The sequence below is a fragment of the Accipiter gentilis genome, chromosome 14, assembly GCF_929443795.1.
Source record: "Accipiter gentilis chromosome 14, bAccGen1.1, whole genome shotgun sequence".
NCBI lineage: Eukaryota > Metazoa > Chordata > Aves > Accipitriformes > Accipitridae > Astur > Astur gentilis.
The window spans coordinates 3,463,464-3,485,285 of NC_064893.1; the positions used below are offsets into that span (position 1 = coordinate 3,463,464).

Sequence of the window (21,822 nt, forward strand, 5' to 3'; positions counted from 1 at the left end):
AACATTTTAAAAATATGTTTATTTGTATTTTGCTTTTTTCTAATTATGGGCACTCTTTTAGTTAATGAACAAATGAAGCTGCACAGTGATAATTTAAAAACTCTCCTTTTTCTAATTTTAGTCTTACACGCTTTTTACAGCTATATTTCTTGACTACAGCAAAACTGATAAATGTATTGTACGAGTCTCTATTTGATTACCAAATCCCAGTCAGGCAGAGTCAGGTCACAAACCTCCAATGGACAGATATGTGTGAGTTTTTCAATCAAATCTGACAGAAATTAATTTGAGGCTAACATTTCCCTTTGAGATGCCTTCTGTGTGTGCTTGTGTACACAATACAAGCTTTTTCCTGCTGGAAGCTCTTAGAGAGGACCTTGATTTTAAGGGAATAGCTTTTCCCTTGCTGAATAGTAATAGGATTTGATATTATATAGGACAAGATCTTTGAAACTTTGATTATCCCACCAGAGAAAATACTTTCATGTAAACAGGTTAAAGCCGTGACATTCTTTTTTCTGACTCTGAAAGACATTTATCTTGTGGCTTTATTGTGCTTCAGATATTTTATTTTATTTCTATAACATCAAATGCTAGGATTATTCAGTTGCTATTGTTTTCTTTGATGTCTCGATAGCAGGTGCTTATTGAACTGGGGCAAAACAGAAATAAAGGCACATGCAGGTGGGTGGTTGAGGCTTTGGGAATAGACATAAGATTAGACAAGAGGGATATTCCAATACCAGGGAAGTATCTAGATTCAAAATGTATGCTAGATCAAATGGACGTGTTCTACACTTGCTTTGGCATCCAGGCCCCTTTCTGTGCTGCCCATCAGAGTTGTGGCCTTCGCCTTCGTCCAGGCTACCTCCTTCCCCTCTCTAGAGCAGGGATGATGCTAACAGAAGGGGTTTCCCATTTTAGTGAGAGGAAAGGAGACGACCTAGAGGCAGGCCATGATCCTCTTCTTCCTGCCACCTGCATCTTTTCCATTATGGTAAAAAAAACAAACTTGGAGCATAGCAGAGTTGCTATGTATGTGAGAGCAAGAATATCTGTGAGTCCCAGAAAGGAGGAACTTTGAGGACTAGAGAGGTCCTTTAGCTTACATTAGTAAAGGTAGGGAAAGACAGTTTCCTTCAGAAAGGAGAATACCTTGGGAAGGTAGTTGAAAAAGAGTGACTGTACTGGGTAAAAGGAGCTGTACTCTTAAACGAATGGGGTAGACAGCATAAAGGCCTTTAATGCCACCCTGTCATGCAGCTACTTTATGAAGTGCTGTCTCAAAGGGAAAAGTTCTTATCATAGAATCATAGAATTATTTAGGTTGGAAAAGACCTTTAAGATCATCGAGTCCAACTGTCAACCATGCCCACTAAAACATGTTCTGAAGTGCCTTGTCTACGTGCTTTTTGAATACCTCCAGGGATGGTGACTCAACCACTTCCCTGGGCAGCCTGTTCTAATGCCTTACAACCCTTTCAATGAAGAAATTTTTCCTCATATCCAATCTAAACCTCCCCTGTTCGTCCTATCTCCAGCCACCTGACAGAAGAGACCAGCACCCACCTCGCTACAACCTCATTTCAGGTACCTGTAGAGAGCAATAAGGTCTCCCCTCAGCCTGCTTTTCTCCAGACTAAACAGCCCCAGTTCCCTCAGCCACTCCTCATAAGACTTGTTCTCTAGACACTCCACCAGCTTTGTTGCTCTTCTTTGGACACACTCCAGCACCTCAATGTCTTTCTTGTCGTGAGGGGCCCAAAACTGAACACAGTACTCCTGGTGCGGCCTCACCAGTGCCGAATACAGGGGAACAATCGCCTCCCTGCTCCTGCTGGCCACACTATTTCTGATACAGGCCCAGATGCCGTTGGCCTTCTTGGCCACCTGGGCACCCTGCTGGCTCATATTCAGCTGGCCGTCAACCAGCACACCCCGGTCTTTCTCTGCCAGGCAGCTTTCTAGCCACAGTTCCCCAAGCCTGTAGCGCTGCATGGGGTTGTTGTGACCGAAGTGCAGGACCCGGCACTTGGCCTTGTTGAACCTCATACAGTTGGCCTCTGCCCAATCCTCTGACAAGGTGAGATTGGCTGGAGGCAGAAGACTGTGAGTGAAAACAGACAAGTCCAATCACAGTCTCCCAGCTCCCATCAACCTGTTGCCCATCACATCTGGTGGCTCTGTGCTTTCTTATTGATTATTGTGAAACAGGCTAATGATACTGATCATTGCTAGTTGTATATGGCTAGATGCAGAAAAATGTAGTAGCCCAGAGGCTAGCACACTGATGGCACAGAGGCTGGTAGTGATGAATCCTAATGGATCATGAATTTCTAGATTCTTTCCAGCTACTTCTTACTTCTTCTACAATGCATGAAACAGAGAAAAACAATAGCCCAGTAGATCAATAAAAGAGCAGTCTACAATACTTTTAATAATGTGACTTGATTTTTTCCAGATCTTATTCTAAACAAGCAGACTGTCCTTTGCTGTGGTCCACTGCAGGAACTGGAAAGGTACCAAGGTAAATGACTCCTTTTTTTTTTTGTTCTACCAGGATTCATGATGCTTGGGCCATCTGAACTTAATGGAAAGGAGCTCAGGGAGGGCAGGTGCTAGTGGAGGACAAGGCTCTGGGTCCTTAGCGTGGGGTCCTGCTAAGGGACCAGCCCTGTAAATGAGATGGCAGCCTCACTATGCAGAAGTGTGGCACAGGAGGTGGCTCTGTGAAACCTGAGAGCAGAGCACTTCATCCTGTCTACATTGATTCCTGGAGGCTGGAGCTTGTGGCCTCTCCTTCCAGCTCTCCAAAGAGTCCTCCAGGAGAAACTAGGGAAACTAAGATGCTATGCTAGATATTTCTAATGTGAGGAGCAGAAGGGGAATGGGGAAAAGACATCTAAGAAACAATCTGCAAGGAATTTCAATAAATCAGTTTGTACAATTTTAACTGTGAGGGTGTAAAATCTAGTCTTAGACTCAAGTTGTTGCATATGCAATAAATACTAGCTTAATATGTATTTGGTCAGTGTCTGCAACTGTCCCAAATGGCCTTCTTTCTGAAGGTTTATAATGTTTTTACCATGGCCCAGAGAAGCATCTCTAACAATCAGGAAGGTATTCCTGAAATAAACAGAGGGCTGTTAACCTTAGGTCAGAGAATCTATGCTCTTAAACTGATCTGCTGCCCTTGATCTGTGAGGGAACTTGTACTGATATTATGGACCATTAGGAAAATTCTAATTCTTAAAGGGACTGCTGAGAGGTAGTTTAGATCCTAAACTTTTGGAGAAGGAATGAATGTATTTTTTACAGTGATTATAAAACCTAATGATTTTATGTAATGGTAATTCCATGGTGTGATTTTTTACTATTCTTTCAGTGTTTTCAGTCCAAGTACTGAAGCATTGTACATTAAAATTGGCACAAGAAACAGACTGAAATTAGAGTAGTGTATTTTTTGTCCAACCTGAAAAATCATAGTCTATAAACTGAAAGCAAAAAGAATGAGACCTACTCTGAATTTTAGGATTCTCTCCATTTTATTATTGATGTGGCTAGCAGCATCAAGTGCTTACACTTTTTTGTCTTCACCCAAATATATCCATTGAGATCTTAGAACTCCATTTCTCAGAAATAGTTCTGTTTTGTGTATAAAACTGCTTGAGGGAATAAGTTTACAGAGCAAGGCCATAAAGGTCTTCCAGGAGTAAGAACATGTGAAGATAGAACTCATTAAAATCACAGCATGATATGACTTCTACAAGTCACACGAAGAAATAATCTAGAAATGTATGGACTTCATGCATGTTTTACTTTACCTTGAAAAAACAATGTAGTTTAAACACCCAGGAACACCACAGACATTTGTTCCACTAAAGATGCTGAAAGCACCAAGCAAGGACTGGCCTGCATAAAACCATGTACATTTGATACAAGTTGGTATAGCCTATGGCATACAATATTAATAATACTTTTCATTTTTACAATCTGTCCAACTTAATCCAGATTATTTGAAGCAAAAAAAATTGATCCAAAATGCTTTGCACATAAACATGGAACTTAGTCTTGTTCGTTGTATTCTTGGGAGGTGTAAGTCAACATAGCTTCATATATTTTAAGAATGCTTCTCTGATTTACCCCAGTTCAGGATTGAATTGGAAATTACTTCCATTTACTCAATACTCGGTTTTAAATGATTTCTATATCTTCATAGAGTACATGTTGATACAGTGCACTTTTGTCCTCCATTTTCTTCAAATGTGGCTGGTTTTGTCATTAATCCACTCTTCTTAAATGCTTTTACCTGTTCACTGGCTAAATCCATTCATCCTCAAAAAATAACAGTGTTCTGTCCTAGCCAGGAGCCTACAGTCTCCACCTCTTCATTACTGGACTGCATTGTGCCATTATCTCTGCTTGTTCTCTTCATGGCTGCTGGCACCTATTTATCTGATGCAGCGAATCTCTCATTGTAGGCTTATTAGCATCCATGTCAAGACAATGTGTAAAGTCCTCTTCTTTCAAGACTGATGAATGCAAACAAGTAGAGAACAGAACCCATGAGCAATCTGTATCATTTCACTGCCACATTAATACCTCTAACTCTAATTGACAGGGTAATTAAACCCCAAAGATATCCCAAGAAAGCAGCCTGGGTAGCTGTGATCATGCCGTGTAAGTGACACAGAACACATTCTGTGAAATAGGATCAAAATAGTTTCTCTGCATTTTCTGTCACTAAAGCAGCTGTCCTGATTATTCACATCCTATTAAGTATGCTTTCAGCATGTCATAATCAATTAAAAATAGTTGTCATTTCAGTTAACAGTTTTGCAATTTCAAAACTAGTAATAGCTTCCGTGGGACAAAGAATACCAAGGGCTCTCCTCCATAGGGGCCCTGTCATTCACTCAGGGTTTGTCTAGTTTGGAGAGAAGGAGGCTGAGGGGCGACCTCACTGCTCTCGACAGCTTCCTGAGGAGGGGACGTGGAGAGGGAGGTGCTGATCTCCTCTCCCTGGTACCCAGTGCCAGGACACATGGGAATGGCTCAAAGCTGCGTCCGTCAGGGGATGTTTGGATTTGACATAAGGAAACATGTCTTTATCAAGACGGTGGTCAAACCTGGGAACAGGCTTTCTGGAGAGGTGGTTGATGCCCCATGACTGTCAGTGTTTAAGAGTCATTTGGACAACATCCTTAATACCATGCTTGAACTTTGGTCAGCCATGAAGTGATCAATCAGTTGGACTAGATGATTGTTGCAGGGCCCTTCCAGCTGAACTATTCTATTCTATTCTATTCTATTCTATTCTATTCTATTCTATTCTATTCTATTTTACTCTATTCTTCTTCCTACCTCCTCCTTTCCCTACCAGTACAGGCTGAGGAAATCTCTGATGACATTTCTACCCAGCCCTGCACTTAGCAGAAGCCATCCACTACCCATAACCACGTCCCAGCCTAGGCATTGGCTCTATCACATTGTGGGAAGGAGGCATGTGCCTTCTGGTGGGGGTGAGAGCTGTGGATTGTCTCAAGTGGACCATCCGCACAACTCTGCAGAAAGCAAGTGTGAAGTGTGGTTTTTGAAAGTCTTCTGTGTTCATCCAGTTTAGCTGGGTTGCCACAGGATGGCAACCCCCCGCATCTCTGACACTCGTGAGGCTCAGAGATCAAGGCCTCAGTCTGAAGCAGGACATGCTCCTCAACTAAAGGGTTGCAAACCTTTTGGAGGTGAGCAATACCTGTTCATTACCCCTGGGTTTTGTTTTTGCTCCTTGGACTCATTTTTAGAAGCGTCTGACCCGTTTCCTGTGCAAAAACATGCTAAAACACACGAGCCTGAGAACAACAGTACTCCACCAGAGCAAAGGTCCACCTGGCCCAAAACTCTGTCTCCAAGGTGGCCAACCATCCCTGTCTAAAGGAGGGCGTATGAGCCGTGCAAGTCTGCTTCTGTCAGGGTCCTGGGGGTGCTCATAGGCCTCAATGGCTGGGCCCGGCCTCCCCTGGGACCCCCACCCTGCCCGTCTCCTGCCAAGGGCCCAGGGGACATGTCTCAGCTCAGCCTGGGGCCTTCAGTCCCTGCCTGAGCCATGTTGTAGGTGTGCCCATCCCTGCCCCTGTCTCCTGGATGGGCCTGGCACCTGCGCTGCAGAGAGCTGCTCTCCTGGATGGAGCCCTCCGACCTAGGTCCGAGCTTCTCATGCGGAACTCTGGGCACAGCACAGCATAACTGTTCTGTTCTGTTCTGTTCCGTTTATTCCCTGCACTCACCATGAGTCGAATGACGGCGAGACTGTTATTTCCCTGAAATGCCAGGGGGTTTCAGCTCCAAAAAACCCTTGTGAGGACACATAACACAAAGATTACATGTGGAAACAGGACGTTATTTTTATTTTTCTGACTGTTTCAGAGCCGATGCTCACAAGCATTAACACAACACGCACGTGCAGCCAGGAGCAGGCTGACGCGCTCTTCAGGTGAGCTTGAAAAAACATCCTTTGCAAAGTGGCAAAGGCAAGTCACAGAGCTACAGAAAGTAGCAGCAAGTGTACAGGCCAAGCGGTCCCTGTGTCCTGAAGAGCGAGAACGTGAAGAATGAGGGTCAGGACTGACCACACACGCAGAAGAAGAAGCAGAAGCAGCAGCAGGAGAGGTGTGTCGTACCGTGGGGTATTTTCCAAAGTATGACACGTAGCGATGACAAGCATATTTTTTTGCCTTCCAGAACTTGCTCCGCTGCTGTGCTTCTTGGGCAGTGATGCTTGAAAAGCGCTCTCACACCTGCCCTGCGCTTGTATTGCACGCCGGCAGAGCTGAACAGCGGCAGCTCCTGATGGGGCAGCAAGCCTGGAGCCCTTCCGAGCACAGGCTGTTCTGCAGAAGCAAGAAGCCCTGGGGAAATGGAGCCAAGGGAAGAGCAGAGCTCGCTCCCGTTTACAGACTGGCACTGGACAAGAGAGCCCGAGAGAGGCAGGGCACGAGCGGTGCCTTGGAGGTGCAGGAGCAGCAGGCAAGGAGCTAGCCGAAAGGGCCCAGAGGAGCCCGGACAAGGGGCTGTGCTCAGTGCTACAGAGGACAAGAAGCAACCCCCGGGAGCATCCCTTGGAGCCCACCCGGGAGTCAGAAAGCTTCCTCCCCCCGGATGCGGGGCACGAGGGCCACCTTCGTGGAGCATGAGCAGCGGGCACCTAGCCACAATGGCCCAAAGCAGCCGTGCTCAGTGCTGCAGAGGAAGGCAAAAAACCCCCGGGGGCACTTGCTAGGCCACCGTGGGGGAAAAAAAGCCTTCCTCCCCCCAGCTGCAGGGCACGAGAGGCCGTCTTCGCGGTGCACGAGCAGCAGGCAGTAACCCAGCCAAAACGGACCGGAGGAGCCCTGACAAGTGGTCATGCTCAGTGCTGCAGAGGAAGGCAAAAAACCCCCGGGGACCAGTGCCAATCTGCCCCGGGGGAAAATTCCTTCCTGACCCCAGAGCTGGCGATCGGCTATTCCCTGAGCACATGAGCAAGACCCGCCTCCTCGTCCCACAGGCTGGTCACGCCTGCCGGAAGATGCCCAAGCCCTGTTCTCCCTCAACCTGGAGCCGTCTCGGGGGCTTCTGAAAGTGGCCAAACGCCCCCAGCCTGATCAGCCTTGGGGGCAAGAATCCCTTCTGCGCCTTTGGGCCACCAGCGGGTGCTCCAAAGGACTGCGACCCCTGGCAACATCTCTGCATCCCATTTCTTACGGCTGCTGCCCCTGGCTCCGCAGGGGATGAGGATGGTGAGCTCTGCAGTGCTCCTCAAGAAGGCATTCCCATGGTCTTGCCACTGCTTATCCAGCTGAAAAGGCAACCGGCAACCTCGGGCGCCGCCGGGGCTCGGTGGTTCTTCTCATCTCCTGAGGGGCTTGCGTCTGTTCCCCGAAGGCTGAAGCAGGATTTCCATCCATCAGATGGGCTTTGAACGTGGCCCTGCTGAGAAATGGTGTTGCGGTAGAGACCCTCCAGCAGCCTGTTCCAGTCTCCAGTCTTCCTCCCTCAGCCCCCGCCAAGTAATTCCACCGGCTCCTCAAGGACGTCCTCTCGCATGTCTTCGGTCGGTCCCCGGGCCATCTCTGGCAGCGGGGCGCGGGAGGCTGCCCCTTTTATACTGCCCCGGGGCATTGTGACTGCTGCACTGCCGGCTGCTGGCACTGTGACACCGGGGTGACGGGGCCCCCCCCGCGCAGCCCCTCCGCCCAGCATCCTTCGGAGGAAGGCCTTTGGGGTGCTGGCCCCGGGGGCTGTCCCTGTGCCCAGGAGGCCCAGGGGGCTGTCCCTGCCCTTGGTGGCCATGCACTGGCCCAGCTGCTGGGTGTCCCCGACGCCTCCTCTGCCACCCGGCTCCCAAGGACAAACCTGGTGCTGTTAACTCTTCTCTCAGGCCATGGCAGAAACCAATCCTGCAGCCCAGAGCCCACCCCTATTAGCTGTCCCCTCTCTGTTCCAGAGGTAATGGCCATGAGGCCCTGCAGTGAGGAGGACCAGGGACTTGATCTGGCTGGATACAAACCTTTGTCCTGGGGCATAAGGGGGGTGATTTCAACAGCCGCAGCCTGGAGGAAAGCCAAAGTGTAACCAGAGCCATAGGTTGGGATGGACTGTGCTAACAGCATGCCGTGGAAGTCAGTCAGGCTTTGCAAAACAAGTGCGTGGAGGTTACACTGGTGTGGTGGAAATGTTGGCCATTTTCAGACCTAGAACATTTGGATCCATGACCAAAGCACAGCAAAGCAAACGACAACTCTTCCAAACTCTAAAAACAGCCCATTGCTGCTATCGCCATCACGTCCTCTTTTCCCACTGAAACCAAGCTGCACAGCTCCTGTGTTCAACACAGCCATTCACCATGTTTATACGGGATACAAAATGCATTTCAGCCACAGGGTAAAACCTTCAGAGCTCATTTGTGACTTTAACCTTTCTGAGAGTTATTTGCCTGCCTCAATTTGTGGGAAGATGTTCAGAGCTTATCTAATATGCTGGCAAGTCTCCATTTCCTTTAGGATTTAGTATCTGGAGTACTGAAAGATTAAGAGAGGTACTATTCCTGTCCTCGTGTACATTGGTGCCAAAATTGGTACATACCTTCAGACTCTGTAAATAAGGGCATTAATACCATAGGCATTCATTTGGTTGTGGTGCAAATCAGCCCAGATGTTGAAAAAGCTACAAGAGATGAAACGCTGGTGGGTCAGTGCGATGCAATTTGTGGCACTGCTGTCTGTGGGGATATGCTTTACTCTCCCAGAGTGTGAATAAAGGTTGCTGATGATTTTTTAAAATTAATCCTGCAGGCATTTAGTGAGGAGGAAGATGGTTGCTGGTAATGCTGATACAGGTAAGGAGGTGGCTGGCCAGGTGGCCATCCGACACTAAAAGGCAACTGCCTCTCTTTTTAAGAGGCCCTACGTGCCGGCAAAATAGCTGCCAAGGACTGATGATTTTGCTTTTTATATGCCCACCTGAAACCACCTGAGAATGTTGGTGTGATGAAATACTGACGATGTCATTCAGATACAAAGGAACTTCTTCTTTTCTTTAATTAATAAAAGAAACTATGAAAAACAGTCTTCTAGCACACACAAGGTTATCACTTTGCAAAACTGGTGCAATGAGTGCAGAAAGCTGCCAGACTATGTCTGTTCATTTAAAGAATCTCAAAATCTTGATAGATAGCTGTAGAGAGCTGCTCTCCTGGATGGACCCCTCAGATCTAAGTCATAGCTTGTTTCCAGTCCTGCCTCCTGGACGGACCTGGGACCCATGATGCAGACCTGTCTCCAGGACTGTTTCCGTCTGCATCTCTTGCTACTCAGAGCCAGTCCTCCGGCTGGACCCTGGGCCTGGCTCATCCCCTCTCAGTGTCAGGGGCTGTTGATGGTTTGGGTTACCAGCTGCTGGCTCTGGCCATCTGGGCCGGAGCCTGTGGGATGGTGTCCTGTCGGTGAGGGCATAGCCTGTGCCAGGGTCACCAGCAGCTCCTGGCTTGCCTGCCTTCAGCGAGCAGCCAGTGCTTGCTGCTCCCTGACAACCTCTTTGCATAGCCTCATCCCCCAACATTTTGCAGCTCAGGCGCTTCCTAAGCCCAAGGGTGTCAAAGTTTTCAGTGATCCATCAGTGGATTGCCCTCCATGAACCTATCCTGCCTTGCCTTGTAAGCTTCTGGCTTGCGTACGGCCAAACTGTAGACACAAAGTGATCCTAGGCCAGCGTCTGAGCATTAAAGGCTGGCTGAGTCATGAACATCTTAAAGGAAGAAAATAGTAGGCAAACTTAAATATGTGTTTTGCTATTAACTGCATTTATCATAATTGTCATCACTTAATGACTTTCTCCTCTGAATAAGCAATTAACACAGTTTACTGATAGGTGAAAGAAACCCAGGAACAATTAGCACATGGCAGCTCTTCAGTAGCTCAATCCTATCACATTTTCACTCCTGATCCTGTGCAATACACAGCAGGATATAAAGTGTGTAACCAAATGATGTGAACTGACTATCAGAAGATCAAACATTTCTCACTGCAAGATGTCCTAATGTAATGCCAGGGAGTACCTCTCTTTATATAGTATACCTTTGTTTGACACATGAAATATTCAAACATCATCTAACGTGCTTGGAGCAAGAGAAGCACAGGTAGATGGGTACATCATTTTACTTGGGCTTTTTTTTTTTTCTTCATGGGAGAGTGGCATCTACTTAGGAGTTGGGGATCTAAGGGATACATAGTGTGTAGGAAATGTGTACTTTCACTGGCACTACCCACCCCTCCTGCTGCATCCACTCTTTTTTTTTGTCTCCAATGATGCTGTCACTGCATTGTTTTGTGTTGAAGTGGGAGTAGCAGCTATGCAAGATGAGCCATTTATGGCTCAGATAAATGAAAGCAAATATATCAGTGAATAAGAAGTTAATCATCGTCACAGACACTGTGAAACTACCTGCTTTTCCCTGTTGGTGTGGTAAGAGCATTACTGCTCTGAACAGTTATACAGTTAATGCTGCAACTCATTAATAAATTCCTACTATTCAATCAACAGAAAAAATATGCCTTATTTTTTTATGTTCCTGCTATCCTTGTCAATGCCATGTTCTAAATCCTGCCAAAGACTTTGCAAAACTTTTGGAAAAAGACAATTCCCTTCTCTGTAAGAATCACCTTTTTGCTCCTTCATATTTCTTGGCTGCCTTGCTTGCACAATGTTAGTTCAACTAAATATAGTCTGTTCTTCACATGATGTAATCTCCATTATTGTCCATGCTATATGCAATAAAGACACGGCTTAAAAAGCCCATAGTGCCAGACAGTGCAGAAGAAACCATGAGACATGAGGAATGTTGTTTTATTAGACTGCTGTAGTTAGTAATGCATCTGGGAACAGTATTCTTAAACCTTACCCAGTCAGTATCACCCTTTCTTGCTGATCCTTCTTGCCTCTTGGCATGTTTTTCCTCCACAATTCTGTTTCACCTGGGAGAGATGTGACATTAGTTTGCCATCTGACTAACTAGGTTCCACCATCATTGCTGTAATCACCTCCCGTCACTTTACATAAGAGTAGAGGAGGAAGGTTCTGTCTCTTCACTGTGTAGATAGGAGAACCCACAGTCCCATTTCCTAGTTTGTTTTTAGGGAGTGCCCTCCATCTTATATAAATTCTAGTTTAATCATGAACCTGGAAAACCTATTGAACAATTGTCCTCCCTGAGACACAAAAATAAGTTTTCAACCAAAGCACCTTGTTAGATGTAGCAGGAAAGGGGGAAAATTTACTCCCATCTTCCCAAAGATACAAAGCATGACAGTAAGCCTCTTTTATCTAAAATAACAAAGAGTAAGAAAGTTATTTTGCAGAATTATTTTTTTTGACAGTGCAGGATAGTGCTGTGGGAAAGGGAGCCATCCCACTGTCTGCATAGGAGTGAGTAAAATGTAGATTATGCTTAGGCCTTGTTCCAGCAACTTAGGCACAGAATCATCTTCTTTTCCTGAATTTCCTTTCCATGATATAGCCAAATGCTTATGAAGGGAAGGAAGTGCAGTCCTTGAAGTGAGTGAGTATGTCCTAGTAGTTCAGTTTTTGAAAAGTGGAGCTCTGGGGGAGTGGAAAGGACCCATTAATTATGCATTAATAAAATTTGGAGGAGCAGAAATTAGAAGCAGCAATATATTTTTTTTTTTAATAGCAAAGTTCCCTTTGAAAAGCAAAAACGATTGACTGGAATGGACTTGCACAAAGAGAGACTGTAATCCATTAGTGCGTCTTAATACAAAACAATTCTTTTGGAATTAGCCTAAACGAGAGTAGAGTTTTGCTCATACAGAAAGCCCACTCACATACCCATGATAGTCAAGATGCAAAATGCAATATAGTGTCTGGTTGGCAGAGATGGATAGAGAAAGGGAGAGAGGGAGGAAGAGCCATTGACAGCTTAGAATTAGGCTTGTTTATCTTCAAAGAGTGCAAGACCAAGCCTTGCATGTTTAACGTGTTCAGCACCGGTGAGTAAAGGGCCTGTAGTGTGAGGTACAACAGCTTGCTCTGACGATGCCGTGCGTTCATCACTCCAGAAAAGAGGAAAAATAGTCCCCCTAGTGTATCAATGCTGTAAGAAGCAGGAGGCTCTCTCACTCGATTCACTAAATCTGCTGCAAGTTCTGCTATGGCATGTGAGCAACTGCATAAAGGTATTGTAGTAAAACGCTGGGCTCTGTTGATCACAAAGCTTGTAGTTTTTGAAGCAAGGAGCCATAAACAATCATAAATAATGAGCACTAAAAAATAAATTTGTGTTTTAACACATTTTAACGATGAAGTAATTTGGTTTTGCATTGTTGTATAATTCTAAATCTTGCTTTTCTCACCCAGGAAATATATATTCTCCTGGAAGAAAGAAGAGAAAGCATTATATACAGTAATACTATTTTCACAAGTTCTTAGCTTTGTAGCTGAGAGGTAAATTCAAACACATTATTGTATTCGAAAGTATCACTTTAATTTTTTATTGTTTCAGTTGAACAGGGGAAGTATACTGCAGGTAACTGATCACAGAAAAAAGTAGAGTCTGAAAGGGAGAAAGTATTCAGTGTCACCAGGGACTACCACTTTTCCTGGATGCCAGAGAGCCAGTGGGCCGCTCAAAACACAGGCTTTGTACCACTTTGAATTTGTGCTCTCACAGGTTAAGTGATAACAGAGCCTCCTCCATGTGTAAGCCTTGATCATATTCCCCCTTTCAATAATTTTAGGTATAGCAATGCAAACCTGGCCCTTTGTGCCAGGTGCTGTAGTGGCATATAGGAAGGCGCAGCTGCCGTATATTGCCGTGGCTCCATAACCATTTTCCTCTCGGGTATGCTGAGGGAGAGCCACGGACAAAAAGTTTCAAAGGAGACCTCTGCTAGGGATACAGCACAGCTGGTTGGGAAGCAATATTTGTCATTCTGTCCTTCAACAATTTTCCTCAAGTTGGCAGCGTTAGAGCGAACCTGGCCTGCCGAGTTCCTCTTTGCACCCTGCTCTCCACCTGAGTCTGCCCTGTGGCAGATTAGGAGCTACCTTGCTTCCTCACCTTTTTGACTGCTGACAGGAGAGCTAAATCACCTTTTGAGCAGCAAAGCAAGGGGGTGTTTGCAGGGGGGTAGGGAGGCAATTCCTCACAGTAAGTAAAAAGACAATATTGGACTGACACCTCTTGGGGGATGGCTAGTGGAAGGCCCAAAGGATGAGCAGTGAAGCTGGGACGGCGCCGAGGGACCAGCTGTGCAGCCTTTACAGGACCAGGTAGGTTTGGCTGAGGGAAAAGGTCTCCAGCTCCCCAGAGGTAAGAGCACCTCCAGGGGCAGTAGAGAAGGCTCTTACAGCTGTTTGGGTTAACAGTGATGCCGTGACATTAGGGATGTTGGTTTACGTTTTACAGAGTATATCGACATTTCCTGGAAGTGTAGGTTAGTCGTTGTAAAAAGAGAGGCAGCATATATATCTCACTTTGGGAGGAAGGAGCTCTTGCAGCTCTGCCTGAGTGTGCATGAGCGTCTGGTTGGTTTGTTGGTGCGTGAGGGTGCAGCAGATTTGTATGCATGCAGCACTGTGCTCATTTGTGTGCTGCAACATATGTCTAGGTCAGTGTCTCTGCTAATAAAGACCCCGCAGTGGTAATTGTCAGGTTTAGTTGCTTAGGCAAGTTAAGGGAATTTGAAAGGTGTTTGTGCATATCCACTGCAAAAAGGCTCCTCCCAAAGAGAAACTATAAAATAAACATCCTTAACTTTCCTTTCAGATTCATATACAGTATTTGCCTTCAGCGTGTCTGCTTTCATGGAGACAGCTGAGGCAATCTCTTCTACTCACTCCCCCATTTAGCAGTTGTATTTTGGATTGCTTGTGATGATATGGATGCTGATTATGGCCTTCACAACACCGTCTGTTTTTTCCATAGGATCGTCTTGAGGGATGAGACCGCAGCAAATTCTCAGCTGACCAAAAGGCAACCCAATGTATTAGTTCAGTGTATTTTCTTTCATGAGTAAGAAGCAGATAAGATTTCAGCACAAATGGTGCATTTTAATTATGTTTATAAGTGAAATGCAGAGCAGATGTTGGAAGCACCATTTCAAGTACTCCTTCCTGATCCCAGAGGCAACATTTCAGTGTTAATATCGCGTGTCTCTCTAAAAATTCTTAATTTGAAAAACTTTTTATGCTAGAGTATCTTCTTGGCCCAGGAGCACTTCTGGTGCCCCGTGCACCTATGTGTGAATTCTCTTCTTGTTTCTGATTTTTTGAAATATGTAACAAAACTTCCTTTCTCAACTTTTTTCTTAGCAATTAAAAAAAAATTTGTATTATAAAAACTCAAAGAATGCAAAGTAAAATTGATATTCCCTGCCCATCTCACTCCCCTCAACATAAATTCTCTCTCTCCTGTACATACATGCATATGTACATGCACATATACATACACATGCGCTCCATCACATTCCAAACACTCCTGGATGTTGGATCTTAAAATTATATTGTAGAAAATATTAGACTGGCAAGTGCTGTGCCTACAGTTGGAATATGTTGATATTCTCACGTTTCTTTGAGCATCTTATCAGATGCTAAGATCAATATTGTCAATACCCTTAAAAATGAGATAATAACTTGAAAATATTGCCAGAAACTTACTTGAAATGGAAAGGGTGCATTATATTAAGCTTAGAGACTAGACTTCTTTTTTCTGCATTTTGGCTTCTGGCAGTCTTTGAAAAGCAGGTTGTTTGCACTAGTAACAGAAATGCAATTTTAGAAGAGCAGAAAGATGCACTAATATTTATACGAAGCTGTAATACAGCAAAAATTATATAGGCTTAGTTATACTAGTTATTCTACTATATTGCCAGAGGACTGTATTGATCTTCGAAGGGTTAAAGTGCTACTGGGTTACATTAATGTCACCCTTCAGCAATCACTGGCCAATAACGTATCAGCAATCAATGCTGCAGCGTGTTGTTCACGACACTCAGTTTTTGGAGACAAGTGGCTGATCTATTTTGACAAGAAGAAAAAATAGTCTTGGAAATTCTTGCAAATCTTAACTCAGAGGGGAAGATATATGAAACAAACTACTTCCATTAGAAAAAATGGTAATGTTTGCCTTCGTAAGTAACAACATTTTATGTCAGTTCAGTGGAGCAGTGAATGAACCAAAACTCTGCTAACCTTCAAAATGGATAGGATTCCGTAAGTAGGATTTACATAGTCTGAATATTTTATATTTTGAGTGCTCATCACAGCTCACATAAACTAATACTTAAATGTATATTTCCAATAAAGAAAACATTTGACTTCTGGTGGAGTAAAGCAGTGAGACACATTTTGGCTTGTGAGTACAGACACAGGTTTCTCAGTCCCTGCTCCTTTTTTTACTGTTAGCAATTTTCTTCTATCGAGTTCTCATAATTTGTGCACATCCAATGAAGGAAGGCAATACAAGCCTCTTCACTTTGACACAAAAGAAACTTAAAGAAAAAAAATAATCAGGAACTCAAACAAGCATAAAGTAGAAGTACAAAGGGGGGATAAAAAATAGAGGCTGTAAGAGGACGCGAGGGGTTAAAGTTCTGACCACTGCCTGCATATATAAAATTATATCACCTTATCTGAAAAGTTTAGGCTCAAAAGAAAAGCCTCAGTTTAAAATACCTTTTAGGTTTATTAAATCTTTAGGCTGAAGATTACAGCAAGTGTTTTGTCTTTGGTGAGTAGCTGTTTGTCTCACTTTATTTACTTGGTATTGGGTATTTGTCAATGTCATTTCATATCTGCAGAAAATTCATACGTTCTATGGAAGTATGTATGTGTGTGAGTGTGCTGAAGGTCACATGACTGTTTCATCCTATTTGGTGGAGCAGCTTGACTTTTTTTCCCTTGCTTTTGGTGATGGTTGTGAGTGCAGAAGTTGATTGACAGATGCATGCCAGAAACCCCCATTCTCCTTTTCAAAGACTACATATGATGGATTGCGATCTTTCAGCTCAGCAGGACACAGGGACCATGCAAGCTGTAATTGGTCAGGTATGGAGTCAGCCATTTCTCAACTCCCCTTTTATTTTTTTTTTTTTTCCACAAGGGTCTAACCATATGATTCACATAATTCATATTTACAGTACCATCTTTCTATCTGTATCTTCAGCTACCAGCGAGTGTAGCACTGAAAGTGAGAAAGGCAAAAGAACCACAATAATCTGGCCAGGGAATCACTAGTTAAACCTAAAATACCATGGTTTTCTTCTAATAAACCCGGTTTATAATTTAGTCGGAGCTTTGCCACATCAATCTATATATTAATTTGCCACTGTATTTTGTTTAAATGTGCTGAAGTAGAAGAACTGAGGACTGAAAGTGTTATGTTTGCTGGGGAGTTGCTTTCTATTTCTAATGCTGTTCATTATTTCTATATTGACTGTATTCCTGTACTACAGGCTGTGGATTTTTTTTTTTTTTTTCTTTTTTCTTCTTTTACTCCTAACCCAGATAATGTGTGATTGAGCTTGGTAAATGTAGTAGTCTTTGCTGCTGCAGAGGGGCAGCCTGCAAATTAAACACTGCCACAATCTGAAAGGTCCAGGTGGTCTGCTCGTGCTTCCTAATGCAATCCAGCACAACAGCTTTAATAAACAGCTCTATTTAGTTCTCCCTCCCTGTATCCAGGGAAGTGAACTGGTCTGGGGCTGCTGTGATGAAATGCCAGAAGAATATCTCTCTAAGGCCTCACAAGCTGATTTTTAGAGCTTTTCCGTTTTGTCGTCTTTGTCTTCCAAATGGGTCAGTGAGTCCTTCTCTTTCTGTTTTGTGATTTCTGTTAAGTCTGTAGTTTTTATGTGTGTGTTTTAACCGTGCTGTTTTGAGCTTTAGTCAGAAGAGAGAAGAATCATTGTCTTTTCATTTGCTTCAAATAATAACCTAAAGTGGGGAAAGAAATTAAATTATTTTGTCCTGATGTACAGGGAAGGCTGTTTTCCTATGAATGCAGCTGGAGTCGGTGAGGGTGTCTGTTTTTCTTTTTCTAACAAAATTTTAAGTGCTCAACACTTTCTCATTAGCCACTGACTTGTAAATCAGTCTCTGGCAAAGGGTATTTTTTGAACTCTCAAAAGTTTGTGGGTTTTTGCATATGTTTCCAGTGTAGTGAACACATGCTGCTAAGGTGATGACATAGTATTTTGTTTCCTATATGTTGATACAATGGTGGAAAAATACGCATCCTACATGCTGTTTTCAACTAAATTATGGCAAAGCACAGAAGTCCCTCAAAGCACATGGTTTATTAATACCATCGTACACAGTAATGCATTTCTGGGCGGAAAATGTCAAATATGTAATACCATGTTTACCACAGACTTTTATTGCTTTAAATATTTTAAAAATAGAAGATACATTTTTTATTAAAAATCCCCCAAACATTAACAGCTTTCTATTAGGCTGGCTTATACCTAAAAAGTGGGGCATGTTTGCCAGTATTACATTGTGTGAAAATATGTATTCTAGAGCGGGTTAATTACCTTTTTGTGTAAACTTGTTCAGTCTTAAAGAAATATATTTAATGATTCTAAGGCAGATACAATGGCAAGGTTTTAAGCAAGTACACTTGACAGAAAATGTACCCTGAAACCTTGATAAATTCCACAGCTTGTAATATCTCTTTAATGTAACTTTTGCTTTGGCATGTAAGAAAGTATAAGTTAGCTATTTTATGTTTAAAGCTTGCTAGCTCTCAGAAAGTGGTTTTGAGGCTGGAAAGGGTAGGAGCATGGTTTTTTTCTGTGTAACATTCCATATTTCATCAATTAAAAAAAAGTTCAGTGAATGTCTGGGAAAATTTTTATACCGTGTGTTGGTGTATTTCATTTCCTAAAAATCAATATCAAGGGCATGGACTTCAAAGAAAAATACATTTAGGTATTTTAGGTGACTAACTTCTTTGGGTTTTTTATGTCAGAATCTATGGATATTATTATTGTGCAACTTAATGTGTTGGGAGTTGCAAACATTTTTTTTTACATCTGTAAATGTGCATATGTACATATCATGTGTAAGTGTGCACATTCAAATGTCTTCATAAATCCACAAATTTTTCAAGTATGTTTTTGTTTTATTAATTGTCCAGCATTTGGTTGTTATTAGCTACATCTGAAGATAGAACAAAAAGTTTAAAAATATTTTTTTCTGATAAAAATGATACATTTTCTAGTTATATAATAAAAGAGTTAGTTAAAACTTGGGAAGCACAGAGAAATCAGTATAATTACCACACATTGTTGAAAATAGAAATAGACTTTCTCTATGAACTCTAATACTCAGCTGACAAGAGAAGATAACTATCAAAAGGCAAACCCTATGCCATAAAAACCTTCCACAATGTAAATCCATATTTAGTATTGATAAATAACAAAGATTTGCATATTTGGTATGTGTATATTTTTAGAAGAGACATTCACTTCCAGACACTATCGTTTTAGAAAAAGTTCTTAAGAGTCTTTGTGAACTTTCACACCTCCAAAGGCAAAAACTTAAATAAATGTTTATCATTTGGCCTTTTTATTTCAGAACTGTATCTTTCTGCAGCTGTGAGAACTAAATTTTGTTTTGACTAATCCTGCAGGTGTAGCTTTAAATTCAGTCTTGTTTGCTGCTAATGGAGTGTGAACTTGCCTAATTAAAAATCCAAACTATACACGTATATCTCTGCTCCAATGGAGATCAGAAACAGTAGCAGTTATTTGGAGTTCAAACACTAGTCTGTGTATGACACGAAAGTAGTAGCAGGAGCATACTCATTTAAAGGCATTTTTAACATCAAGTACTTGTTCATCATTAAATGCATTTTCCATTTTTTTTTTTTTTTTTTTTTAATATGTTTGATTTCATCTGTCTCCAAGCACCAGTGTCCACAGTGGCTCCCACTGGTGATGGCAATGGTAGGCAGAGTGCTACAATCCTGACCAACACCTAGCACCTGGGTGTACTGGCTCCAAGGTGCAGATTGCTTGTATACCTTCCCTCCGGATTTTTCCTCCCCCAAGCAAGCAATAAAACAGCCAAGTACTCTGAAGAACAACCTCCTTGCCTAGCGTGTCAAGATCTAGAAGCTCATTGCTCATTGTGATTTTGATTCATAACTGGAGTGTTTGGAATGAAACCCCGATCCCTGTCAGCAATAGTCTGTAGCATCCTTCCTTGCACGCTGAACCATAATACCCGTTATTTCTTCAAATGTGTTTTGCTCTTATAGAAACTATTAGCTGGATTTTTATGCCATATTCCTTATATATCCTGAGCCCATCTAAAGGAACAGGTAATTAAATGCGTCATCTAATTATTCCAGTTATGCTGTGTTTTCTCTACCTTGTATGCTTTCTAAAATCTGTACTGTACCTTTCTTTTCTTTTTTTCCCCATCTTTTTTTTTTTTTTTTTTTTTTTTTTTTTTTACAGACCTGAGCTTGTGAGTGACAGGTTAGTTCATCAGCATTACAGCCCTCCTGTTTTTGTCTCATCTCATGCAGACAGGTCACTGTGTCCAATCACCCTTCTGGCTTTGCTATCCCCGGGGGAGCCCAGGCCAGCCTGCCATCTTGATCCACCGGCCTGAGGGCCCGGGCTGGCTGCACATTTCTGTGTTCACTGGTTCTTGCAAATATAGTAAAAAAGGAAGGGGAGGGGGGCAGCTTAAATTAGATCTCTGTAAACCAAGAGGAAGTAAATTAGGTAACATTCTTCTTCAAATAAGCAAGCGTTTGCAGTTATTACTGCTATGTTTGAGTTCTCTTTTTACACGTTAACCGTATTTATTTTCCATATTTCAATGGTATCCTCCATGTGATCTCAGCATCTAATAAAAGCTATTTATGCAAGGGTAAACATGCGGTCTTTTCCCATAGAGAGTTCTGCTCTGAAGCCCAATTTATGAGATTTGATACATTGCTGCAGCCAAGGTGGGTCTTCCTGTTTTGTGTTTTAGTTTGTTGCTTTTTAAATTTTGTTTTCTGTTTTTCCCTGTGATTAACAACAATGGAGCAGGGGCATAAATGTTTCAGAGAAGCCATTCATTTCTGTAACTCATGGGTCACTTTTCAGAAGTTTGATCTGTTGTCAGTGTTGTTTTGTAATGCAGATCAATACATAGGCAGGAGTTTAATTTTTACCAAATGAACGTCAGATCTATAATCTTAGTTTGTCTTGAGCAATCTTTAAGTGATTCTTCTTGTAGTAGTAGGGAAGGTCTTTTTCTCTTGGAATACCCATTTCCATCTCTGATCTAATATACAGAAGTATCTATAAGATATGCAAACAGAAAAGAACCATCTCACATGTAAATTTAAGACTCACTTTTACAATACAGCAAGGATTTGTGCCCTTTTTTCTATAGTTTGGGACAAATCCTGTTCTCTCTAGCAAGAATTAGACCCATCACTATAAGCATGACTACTTGCATAAGTAAGGTCAGACTACTTGTCCCCTTGTCTGCTTAGTGTGTGTCCAGCACAGACATTGTTGTCCTTTACAGTCACCAGCAGTTGTTTTCTGCAATTCGAGACTGTGAGACAGAGAGACTTATGGACAGGTACACACTGACTGTTGTTTTCAGTAGTAGAGAGACAATGTAAACAATAAGAATCATGTTTGAAAAACTTCAAAAACATATTTTTTAATATTTATGAACAAGTTGGTATTCTCATAATGAAGCATTCCATCTCTGCAGAAACCCACTGTTTTATACGCTCACTAGAATACTGTGTCCTTAAGAATTATTATTGTAAGGAGATGCAGGAATGTGGCTGTAATATTTTACAGTATAAATATTTGTTGTAGAGGAGTTTGGATCTCGTTAATTTAATATATGTAAATTCTTTGGTCCTAGGCCTGGATTCCAGCAAAAGAATGCATTTCTCTGTTGACTTTTGTTTTTTACAGCAGAAAAGATGGATTTTTATCATTTTCATTTATGCTTAAAAAGATTTTTCTTGTGCTCACACCAAAATCGGGTTTGAATTGAAATCAGCCCTCTAAAAACATCTTTAGTAATTTTTTCTTACTGAATTTCTTTATTCTTTTCTGATCTGTGCTAGTCGGCTGTCTTGTGTTAGTTTGTGTGTTAGGCCAATTAAGAGGTCAAATCTTTAAAAAGCTGTGATTTATACTCTGTGTATATTCACTATTATTCTAATTGTGAGTGAAAAATAAAGTATGTCAGATGACCTTTAAATTGCTGGGCAAGTGACACTCGTCCAATGATGTAGAT

The 21,822-nt window shown here is 42.6% G+C and overlaps 1 protein-coding gene across 3 annotated transcripts in view; it reads left to right on the top strand.

The window, feature by feature from the left end:
• The first annotated feature begins 16,491 nt into the window (after window positions 1-16,491).
• The window catches only part of POU6F2 (POU class 6 homeobox 2), a 318,413-nt gene continuing 313,082 nt past the window's right edge, over window positions 16,492-21,822 (top strand). Inside the window, exon 1 of one of the 3 annotated variants that reach the window (XM_049816960.1) lies at window positions 16,492-16,596. In XM_049816960.1, coding sequence (XP_049672917.1) covers window positions 16,492-16,596 — 105 coding nt within the window. Of the gene's footprint in view, window positions 16,597-17,244; window positions 17,347-21,822 lie in introns of those variants that run through there. The other 2 variants (XM_049816963.1, XM_049816961.1) reach the window with 2 other exon arrangements.